We start from the raw sequence: 11235 nt of genomic DNA on the forward strand, positions 1-11235 counted from the left end.
CGGCGCGGGGGCTGCTGGGAAGTCGGGGTTCGGCCGCCCGGCCAGCGGAAGCGCCGGCGACCCTATGAGGCGGAACGAAGGGTTGGGGCCGAGGCGCGCCGAGCTTCCCTGAGGAAGCGGCCGCAATCGTGAGACAAACACCTCAACCTTCTACACCAAGTTACCACCACCGGCCCGAAAACACTTTCATCTACCGGTAGCGCCCTCAGCTTCCCGGAGCGAGGCTTCCCAGTGACGTCATTCTCAGGTACTTCCTGTTTCCGCTCGCGGTCTTCAACTCACCTGCCAGCCCGCCAGTTCTCCATGGCTTCTGCCAGCTGCTGATGAAGGGAGTCGGCCACCAGGAGGAAGCAGCAGGTGGGTTGAGAGGGCCGCGGTGGCTTGGGGTAGGAAGGTCTGTGTCACCTTTGCCCTGCCTGGCTTGCATTTGTTGAGCTACTCCATGCAAGGTCATGCCATTAGCTTACTACCAGTCGTGAGTTTGCAGAAACCACAAGACAGACCCGGAAAGAAATGACTGGAATTAAAAGTGCTGAGATGTTGAACGAGGTGGGTCTGAAGTGAGGTGAAATGTTAGCAGATGAAAAAAAAAAAATTCAGAGTGATGAATTTTTATGTAGTGTCTCTAAAAATCAAAATGCAAAAATCCCAAGACTGGCAAAAATGTCGCGATTTTAAACAAAGCAAGGTTGGTAATAGTACTACAGCTGTATTTTTTTTCTTACCCCAAACTGCTATTTAATGGCCCCGCACTCAATATCTGTAAGAAGGGTCTTCTTATCCATAAGAAAGAAAAACTGAATCCTTATGTGCCCTACACTGAGATTTATAACATTGATAAGGGTGTCATTCTTATAGCTTAGGACTTTTTGCCTTGACCTTCACCAAACAGATACTCAGTCTTGTAAAGTGGAAACATCAGTAGCAAAATCCATAGAATTTCTATGTTGGTGTGACCATAGTGTTCCGGTGAGGCCAGGAGTAGCCTCCACTATTAACCAAAGAACAAATCCCGTGAAATGACTAAGTTTGTGTCTTGTACCACACAAGGAAAAATGCTCAGCAAGATATGCTGACACCCAATAGAGTCTTTAAAAAGCATGTCTCATTTCTATTGAAGCAATGATCGGGTGCCCCTAAAAGCACCATTTTTGTCAGGATTCTCTAGAGAAACAGAACGATAGTAGGGTCTGTCTACAAACACACATACAAGATTTATTAGAGTGGCTTAAAGTCAGTGGTCCGACTCCTCCAACAGTGGCTGTCTCCCAACGAAAAGTCCAAGAATCCGGGAGTTGTTCATTCCCTGAGACTGGATGTCTGAGCTGGTCTTCAGGATCCACCAGATGCTGAAGAAGTAGGCTGTAGTGCCAAGGAAGGAATGAACCTGCCAAGGAGAGTTAGAGCAGGTGTGCAAAGGGCAAGACGTTTCTTTGTCCACATCCGTTGTATAGGCTGCCACCAGAAGGCGTGGCCTAGATTTAAGGTGGGTCTTCCCACCTCCAATGATCCAATTAAGAAAAATCCCTCACCAGTATACCCAGCAGCTTGGGTCTTGGTTGATTCCAGATGTAGTCAGATTGGCAACCAAGAATAGCCGTCAGAGGCACCATCCATTGAAATTGTTTTATTGTTTCAGCAGGCAGTTCTGTCAGTCATCATGGGCATCCGAGGACTAATGAGTTTCGTGGAAGACTACAGTAATGAATTCTTCACTGATTTGAAACTGCGCGACACAAAAATTATCATTGATGGCTATTCTCTTTTCCACCGACTTTGCTTCAATTCAAACTTGGAACTCCGGTATGGAGGGGACTATGATTCATTTGCAGACGTTGTACAGAAATTCTTTGAATCACTGTTTGCCTGTCATATTTGTCCGTATGTTGTATTAGATGGAGGGTGTGACATTTCAGATAAAAAGCTTACAACTTTGAAGGATCGAGCTAGAGAGAAGATCCAAGTGGCCCATTCTCTTTCTGTTGGTGGGGGTGGGAATGTGTGTCCCTTACTCATCCGAGAAGTGTTCATCCAGGTTTTGATTAGGCTTAACGTATGTTTTGTCCAGAGCTTTTCAGAAGCAGATCGGGACATTATGACACTTGCCAATCACTGGAACTGTCCTGTGCTATCATCAGATAGTGACTTTTGCATTTTTGACCTGAAAAGTGGGTTCTGCCCACTGAGCAGCTTTCAGTGGAGAAATCTGAACATTGTTAAGACTACACAAGATTACTATATTCCTGCCAAATGTTTTTCCCTTGATGCATTCTGCCATTACTTCAGCAACATGAACAAAGCTCTATTACCTCTCTTTGCGGTGCTATGTGGAAATGACCATGTTAACCTGCCCATCATAGAGACATTCATAAGTAAAGCGCGTCTTCCTCTTAGTTCTAAGGGGAGGAGGTATCAACGAGTTGTGGGACTTCTGAACTGGTTGTCTCATTTTGATGACCCCACTGAAGCACTAGATCATGTCCTGAAGCATCTCCCCAAAAAGGGTCGAGAAGATGTCAAGGAACTTCTCTGCTGTTCCATGGAGGAATACCAGCCTTCCCAGGTGAAGCTGCAGGACTTCTTCCACTGTGGTACTTACGTCTGTCCAGACGCTTTGAATCTGGGCTTACCAGAGTGGGTACAAGTAGCTCTAGCCAAAGGCCAGCTACCACCTTTCATCAGTGATGCTTTGGTGCTCCAAAGGACCTTTCTTCACACACAGGTAGAAAATATGCAGCGACCAAATGCCCACAAAATAGCTCAGCCCATCCGGCAAATCATCTATGGGCTTCTTTTGAATGCCTCATCACATCCAGAAGATATATCCCAGAATACAGTGCCTTCTCAGCCTCTGGCTTTCAATGAAGTGGAAAGAGTTAATAAAAATATCAAAATATCAGTTGTTTATGCAAAGCAGCTACTCAAGGATCATTCTGACTTAAGCAAATTGACTGAGGTAAGTTTGTAAGACTAATAAAATTCTAAGAAATCTCTTTAGAGATTATGTTGCTTTCATATGTACTGTCTCTCTTAATATAGCACATTGGTTCCCATCATGTCTTCATGTTGTGTGTGAAAACTAGAACTCCAGTGATCTAGGTAATCTCTTAGCTAGTGTTAGTGCTAAGACTCAAACCTAGCACTTGTAGCGCTAAATTTGCTATTCTCAGTGTTCTTCAGTAACCTGTTTCCTTTGCAGTTATTGCACTGTATTGATCCCAACTAGAATAGGATTATTTAACTTTTTTTTTAAAGAAGGAAAAGGAAAAATCCTGAACTGTAAAAGGAGTGTGCATATAGGCACTTGATGTGGGCATAACAGCATCTTAGATTATCTCAGTTGAATTAAGATTGATACTGATGCTTCTGTCTAAAGGTTTTGTTTTTATTAATGAGGGCCTCTTTTTAGGCTTTTGATAATATGTAAATATATTAAGAATAACAGCTATGAAACTGTTTATTTTGATAACACAATTAAACATACAAATTAAATGTAAATGAACTTATAAAGCCAGTTGCAATGCCCATTGGGTTTTTCTTTTAGTTCCAACTAAATATTCACTCTCAGACTCACAGGGTCATTGGCTCAAGCCTACTCAAGTGTGAAGGATAGCAGCCAGTTTCCCTGTTGGTGATCAGACCTTACTGGCCGCCAGTTTGATCCCAAGGGATATATGATAGTGACCGCCACTTCCTAGGAAGTGGAAAAGGTGGAGTTGCCACTGAGATCTAGTGGGGTAAGGCAAGGATGTTAAGCTTCTTAGAATGAACAGATTGTCACCGTACAATAATTAGGTGACCCAAAATGCCCATTGTGCGTTTTTAGCCTCTCCACTAGTGACAGCATAAGCACAGGGAAAGATTTGTAAGTGGGTATCAAAAGCATCCTTGGCACTGGGAATTAACTACTAATAGGAACAGTGCTCCTTTTGGAGGTGATGAGAATGTTCTGGAATTAATAATGGCTACACTAGCCTATAAATATACTAAAACTACTGAATTGTGTACTTTAAGGAGGTGAATTTTCTGAAAATGTTATTTATATCTCAGAGAAAGCAGAGTTTCAGTTAAAAGCCTTCTTCCCCACAGGATCTAATCTGTACACTTTATAAATGAATCTTTTCTACCAGGCATCTTTTATTGTGTATCTGTGAGACTCACTTATAACCTTTTTTTTTTTTTTGGTTTTTCAAGACAGGGTTTCTCTGTGTAGTTTTGTGCCTTTCCTAGAACTCGATTTGTAGACCAGGCTGTCCTTGAACTCAGAGATCCGCCTGCCTCTGCCTCCCAAGTGCTGGGATTAAAGGCATGCACCACCACTGCCCAGCTCTCTTATAACTTGTTCATTTCTCTCTGTAAACTCACTGCATTGTGGGAATGAATATACCACGAATGACTTTTCTTCTGGGTGGTTTCCAATTGTGCTGTTTCAGATAGTGCCATGAATATTGGGGTGCACATCACCTGTAACCTAAGGGCATACATAGTTCTACTGCACATACATGGAATGGCTGGGCCGGGTAGGAGAGGCACTGTGCTCAGCTCTTTAGAAGTCTTGCCAAAAGGTCTTGACAGTGGACCCACTAACACTGCCAGCAGAGGAGAGTGCTTCTTCCTGTGCTCTTGCCAGTACTAGGTGTTTATTAGCCCAGGAAAGGTTCTGGCTGGTCTAGTTGGGGTTACATCATCTTAGTCATTTGGGTGGGCAATCTGCATTTCTCTGATGACTCGCTTGTGTTCATTAGCCAGTTAGATGTTCTGTGTGAAGTCTTTTGCCTATCTTTCTGGGCTTTTCGCCTACTGATCATTGTCAATCGACACTGTTGCCAGAGCCTCCCATTCTGATTTTCACTGTAGTATATTCTACTAAACAGTTTTAGTATAGTCACTTAAATTTTTATTACTTATGGTTACGCTTTTGTGATCTTCTTAGGAAATTACTACCTACTCCCAAGATTATGAAAATAGTTACCTTTTCCTTTCACATTACATCTACCATCTGTCCAGAAGAGGCAGGGTGTGAAATAGGGATGAGGATACTTTTCTTCCTATGAAATCTAATCCAATCAATGAGATGTAGCATGCTGTTTGTATTTCTTAATGAGTGATAACTAAAGCGTTCTTAGCACTTAGTTGTATTCAAAGAAAGAGGAGATTTTCATACACTTTGTACCATTTGGCTTGCCTCTGGCATGAATTAATCAGTTCTGTATTTAGCTCAATGGTTTTAAGCTCTAATTAGCCCATAATTTTAAGTGATGCCAGGTGCAAATTATTTCCAGACACAAATGCAGGTTCAAGTACAGAAACCTTGTGATCATCTCTGCTTTTAACACGATGTAATAGTACTTCAGCTTTGTGCCAGCTCATGATAGAGACTTTACATATTGGCTCATTGAATTCCCACCAAATCCAAATGGGATGTTGTGGCATACCTTGAATCAGGAAGTGGAGCTAGTGACCAGCTGACCAGAACTGGACGTAGAGAAGTCAGCAATTTGGACAGAGAAGTCGCACAGGAAGGAAAGGGCTGGGACTAGAGTTTCAGCGTTCTTGGTTCTGAGACAAGGGAAGAGACCTGTCTCTTGCTGTGTCTTGGGCCAAAAACAAGGTCAGCTCGTTGCTACTCAGCCAGTCTGAGCTAGCAGGTTTTCACCCCAGCCTTTGACTTCTGAGCCTTATTGATAAATAGAATAATAGAGACTTAATTTAAACCTACATATCCGTGGCTGCAGGACCAGAAGCTCCACCAAGCCATGGTCTGCAGGGCACTGACTCAGGGGCTGTGAGGCAGCAGATGATAATTAAAATATCACTAGATTCATGTGCAGTCTCTAAGCCAACAGAAAAACATCAATGGGATAGTCCCAAACAGGCCTGGGAGCAAAACACATGGGGCTACAAGCAGAGCATTACCCTGTCTAGAAGGCGTTGGGGACTGAGCAGTTAAAAAACCACCCTGTGCAACTCCAACACGAGAGGCTCATTTTACAGATGATCAGACTAGAAAAGCCCTCAGAAACTTGCCCAAAGCCAGTTATTGAGGGTAGAACCTCTGACGTCAAATCCTAGACCACTCTGTTCATTAAAGTTGTAACTTGGAAGTTTAGAGCTGTTTTCGCTTAAGGTGTGAGTCCTACTTCCAGTAGGGGTTGCTGCTATACTATAAAGAACTTCGTTTATTTCCAATTATAAAATTAAATTACTGAAACTAACAATATTAAATTACTGAAACTATAGAGTGTTGTACTACCCAAAGGCCTCAGACATTAATGATGTAACTATTTTGTCAATTATGATTTTTTTTGTGTGAACTAACATTTCATCTCATTTGTCACACCCATTAGGTGCTAAGAATGTACCCCACTGTTCCATCCTCTGGAAGGGAGGGTATTTCTCTAACTGCGTAGATACCAGGAGTACAATTCCTTTCATAAGTGTTTATCAAAGTGTGGCCTGTAAGGCCCTTTAGGATTCCCAACATCTTGAGATTCATTTGAGTGAAATTCAACCAGCAGCTCAGAGCTCCCAGGGCTGTTCACTTCTCAGGTTGTGTTTGAAGTACCTTCTAATGGAAAGCATAGGGAAGTGTGTTCGTGTACTGCAAGCAGTGTGGGAAGTCGTTAAGATGGTCCTGCCTGAATTCAGTGTATCTCTAACCCTTGAGGAGCCACATGCCAGCGGGGTTGTAATTTATTTTGTGAAGGTGATCATTTAGGGCATCAGAGAGAAAATGGTACCAAATCCACACTAGCAAGTAAGGGCAGGGTTGGTGTGGATCTTTGTTTCCCACAGTAAAGTATGTGGGTTCCAGTTAAAATGCAAGTTCTTTAGCTCCCCTCAGATTACTGATCAAAATTAAGGGGTAGGACCTCAGGACTGAATTTCTAACAAGCTTCCTGAGGGATATGTGTACTGAATATGCTCACCGCCCTACAGAGAGAGGGGGCAGAAACACAAGAAAAGCTATTTAAGAGGATATAGAAGGTACATTCCTTCAAAGAACCAAACATAATTAACTTCCACAGCTGAATTAAATCTCATGTTACCAAACCCCCCAAAAATCCCTAATTTGCAGAACATTGGATGTTTTCAGCTCCCCTTGGCTAGGCGGCAGATGCTTCTGTTGGAAGCCCTGAAGGTCAAACAGGTCGTCCTGGAGTCCATCCCTGCTCTGCTGCAGCTGCCCGTTGCTGTCACTTGTTACTGGTTGCAGTCCACAGAGGCCAAGGCAAAGCTCCATCATCTGCAGGCCTTACTGCTGGGGATGCTGATGGAGCCCTTGCATGCCATCATCAACTGCCCTGGTAGGTGCTGGAAATCCGGCAATGTTTTGTCTAGTTGTGTATGAACTGTACGTCCTCAAGAACTCACACAAAGAAAAACAGTTGACCCCTATTTCAGCAGAATGCAGGAGTGAAGGTGCCACAATGCCCTTCACTGGTAAATATTCCTCGTAGTTCCATGTGCTGAACTTGGAGCCAGGAGCTCGGCCCAGGCATAGAGCTGGGATGTGCTAGTCCTGCCTAACTGTCTGCTCTGAGACACACTTGATGCTTCGCCCGTTGTACTTTGTTTCATTCCTGCGACCCCGTCACCACCAATGCAGCAGCAGCACCAGCAGCAGCACAATAAACCTACTTGCACTTGCCCAGAAAATGAAACTTCTCAGTACTTCCAACCACAACATTCTTGTTCAAATTGTTTTCTGTCTTTCTTTAAGGCTATTAAGTTTCAATTGGTATGTGAGTAATAATAGAAAGAAAAAATAAAAACTTGTTTCCACTAGAGAAATAGTCTGGGCAGTTTTGTCTGCATTTAAATATTGGGTGAAATAAAGGAAGCCATTGGAACATTTTAGTTCTTTAATGCAACTTTCTCCTTAAAAGATTATGAATTCCATGTGTGTACAGAGACAAAACATTCTCATTATAGCAAGAGTTCTGTAGATAGTCCTACCTTGGTGTATTCTATGAGTTTAAGAATGAAACAGTATGGACTCAAAACATCTCAAATATTCAGGCTCAAATCTGATAGTAGCCATCAGAGGGACCACTGGTATAAGACAATCAAAACAAGTCAGGCCTGTGGCTTTAAGAACATATTTTGAAGCTATGTTCTGTTTAAATAAATACAGAAATTCCCATAGCATGAGCCCATTAAGATTTTGCATCAGTCCTATAGAAGGGGCATGTCTGTTTGTTTTCTTTTAGGAAATATGGACCCCGCACCCAGGCAGGCTCAGTGCTCTGCTTCCTGCTAATTGTGAAAGGTGGGCCTCCTTTTATTACTTTCAAGTTGGTCCCAAGGTTATTTTGTGCACCTCTGCTCAAACCAACCCGCAGAAGCTGCATCTCCTAAGGTGGTTGCTTCTTGCCCCTTCTGTTAAGCAATGAACTATTCATACTTTAGTTTCCCCCTGTAAGACAGGCAAAATGTGCTTTGAACCTATATAAGCTGTCTTTAAACAAGTGTGCTATCCCAAGGGTGCACCCGTGAAAGGAATGAGCAAATAAAAACAGTGAGGAGAATGGCGTTTAATGTCATGTTTTCAGAGACACACACACATCTTAAGAGAAGTCCATGCAGACTTGTTTAAGGTTAGGTAGCATACTATGGGAGAGATTTTATTTCAAGGAAAAATCAGTAATTTGGAATTGAATAAAGTCATCATGAAAAGGGGCCTCCGGTGTAAATATTTCAGTTTTTATAATGAGGCATTTATAAAACCCGAAGTGGAAAACAACTAGTTTTCAAACTAATTGTCTTTGGGGGCTTTGACGTTGGCATGTAAAGAAAGTACAAATTGATGCAGTGTTTTTGGGAAATGCTGCCTTTGGGTGGTTTCTCTGTCTAGGTGAGGAAGATCCACGGGCAGGTGGTGCCAAGACGCTGTATGAAGAGTTACAACGGGTGAAGACGCCCACGCGGCCGGGTGCCAGGCTGGACTTAGACACAGCTCACGTCTTCTGTCAGTGGCAGTGCTGCCTCCAGATGGGGCTGTATCTCAACCAGCTCCTGTCCACTCCTCTGCCAGAGCCAGACCTAACTCAGTAAGCACCACGGGAAACTGTGGTTCGGACGGGTACACACACAGATTCCTGTCTTTACATCTAAAACAAGTGCTCTGACAGCAGTCAGTGTTCCTGTGCTCAATCTCAGAACAGCTGTAACTGAAGCTCTGGAAACGGAAAACATTTCCAGTTTCAATTGTATCTAAGTTTTCCAAGATCAGTAGGCTGTAACTAATTACCTCAGTTCTTTTGGGTGTTTGAATTATTACTTTATGGAGACTTTTTCTGCCACTCTACCCCTAGGCACATCTTGATATTGGTGTATATTATATATACATTTCTTACCATTTTTCATTTGCTCAAGTAGTTATTAAATGCCTACTCCATGTGCTGGGGTGAGATAATTAAAAAAAAAAAGTGTTCTCTTGGAGCTTTCTCTGTCTTGTCAGACAGTACTGAAAGAAGGGAGCTGCACCTGTGTGTCAGAGTTTAACTCTGGAGTTGCAGGGGGGTGGGAATGCGGGCCCATGGACAAGTGATGGTAACAATGGATGAGGCATCTTGGTAACTGTCCATCAAGGAAGTACTAGAGGAAAGTAAGATGAGAAGGCAGTGACTAGGAAATGGAATTTGAAACTGTATATACACTTCATCTGTATTCCCTGCAAACTCTTCCAGAACAAGCCCCAGAACCCGGCACATTTTCAGCGAGTAAAAACATGTGGCACCATAAAGTTTGGCAGTAAAAGGGTTGCTTGCTCGGGGTTTTTGTGGTTCTAAAGACGGAACACAGGGCCTTGTGCAGGTCAGACAAGCACTCTACCACTGACGTAGGCCCCGCCCTGCTTTTGTTAATGTATCTCTGGACCTCATGTCTGAGCTAACACAAAACCCTCCACACAAGCCTGATGCACTGGCCTTTGATTTTTGGGCTGTTTTTTTTCTTTCCTTTGATAATTTTGGTCGTTCTTAACTGGATCCTCTCTGGGTACCACAGGCCATATTCACAACAAAACAGGAATAGCAGTATCACTCACGTTTTTTCTAATGTGTTTTCTACAGGATTATTGTTGCATCACAGCATAATCAAGACTTTTGAAATGCTGATTTTACACTTATTAAATGAGGGCTCTACACTGACTGCCAGAGTACACCTCAACTCTGGCCATAAGTCATTCCATTTACGGGTTCTAGTTAACCCCATTTTGTATTTATGTAGTGGGTTGTTATTCCAAATGACCAACATATGATACCATTACAATTTGCTGATATTGTAATAAACTGCCTGTTTGGTTTACCAAGGCCATTTTATTAAATTCCTTTTCTTTTAAGTGTTAGAGAGGCCTATTTAACTCCAGGCTAGCATCATCACAAGGTTTTACGTCCCAGCCAAAGTACTCATTTTAACCACTCAGTTCCAGTAAGTAATTTTACTGATTATATAGGAGCAGTAAGCCGAGTGTTTAGACACTTCTGTTGAAAATGTTCATCTTAGTTGTCCCACTGCACTGAACTGATGCTTTCAAACCATGTTGTTCTCCCACTGAACAGGTTGTACAGTGGAAGCCTGGTGCATGGACTCTGCCAGCAACTGCTAGCATCCACCTCTGCAGAAAGCCTCCTGAACATGTGTCCTGAGGCAAAGCAACTTTATGAACATCTGTTCAATGCCACGAGGTCATGTGCCCCAGCTGAACTGTTTTTACCAAAGACTCAATCAAACTCAAAAAAGAGGAGGCAGAAGAAAAAGGCTGGCAGCCAGTCAAAGAACCAAGAGGTAACCACTTCAAACACCAGGCACTGGGGTGACAGAAGCAATCGGTTCGGGCTGTTAATGGTTGAAAGCTTGGAGGAGCACGTAGAGACCTCAGAGCTTGAATAAACAGTCTACAGAATATGAGACTGGTGGTTCTAACTTAAAAACAGTTCTCTTACCTCTCTTGAAACTAATTTTTCTTTAGGACTAGCCAATTTATGGGATAAACCTTACAACAGACCATCTGAATTCCAAGATATTTTGTACTCTACTTTTAATACAGCCTGATTTAAGAAATGTCTCTATCATCACTTACTTACTTTATGTGTGTTGGGGACACGAGAGCCATGGTCCTTGTATGGAAATCAGAGAACAACTCTTGAGAGTTAGTTCTGTTCCACCATGTGGGCTCCAGGGATCAAACTTGGGTTGTCAGCCTTAGAAGCAAGTGCTTTACCTCCTGAG

At 42.8% G+C, this 11235-nt stretch overlaps 1 protein-coding gene across 5 annotated transcripts; it reads left to right on the forward strand.

Annotated features, from left to right (window-relative positions):
* Positions 1–10914, forward strand: Aste1 (asteroid homolog 1). 5 transcript variants are annotated; one of them, XM_059268507.1, is made up of 5 exons: positions 1–357; positions 1640–2956; positions 7079–7307; positions 8858–9053; positions 10566–10914. In XM_059268507.1, the coding sequence occupies exons 2-5, from the start codon at positions 1661–1663 to the stop codon at positions 10894–10896; spliced, it is 2052 nt and encodes a 683-aa protein (XP_059124490.1). In that variant the 5' UTR covers positions 1–357; positions 1640–1660; the 3' UTR covers positions 10897–10914. The 5 variants fall into 5 exon arrangements, with proteins under 5 accessions (XP_059124490.1, XP_059124489.1, XP_059124492.1 ...); XM_059268506.1 differs by having other exon boundaries at positions 1643–2956; XM_059268509.1 differs by having other exon boundaries at positions 1643–2956; positions 7097–7307.
* Positions 10915–11235: the final 321 nt, after the last annotated feature.

This window comes from Peromyscus eremicus, chromosome 7, assembly GCF_949786415.1.
Source record: "Peromyscus eremicus chromosome 7, PerEre_H2_v1, whole genome shotgun sequence".
Classification (NCBI taxonomy): Eukaryota; Metazoa; Chordata; class Mammalia; order Rodentia; family Cricetidae; genus Peromyscus; species Peromyscus eremicus.

Bases quoted from the DNA above. Each gene is read 5' to 3' on its own strand.
- Aste1 (XM_059268507.1), top strand. From the start codon at position 1,661: ATGGGCATCCGAGGACTAATGAGTTTCGTGGAAGACTACAGTAATGAA. The intron at 2,957-7,078 runs GTAAGTTTGTAA...CCTAATTTGCAG, and splicing joins ACTTAAGCAAATTGACTGAG to AACATTGGATGTTTTCAGCT. The intron at 9,054-10,565 runs GTAAGCACCACG...CCCACTGAACAG, and splicing joins CCAGAGCCAGACCTAACTCA to GTTGTACAGTGGAAGCCTGG.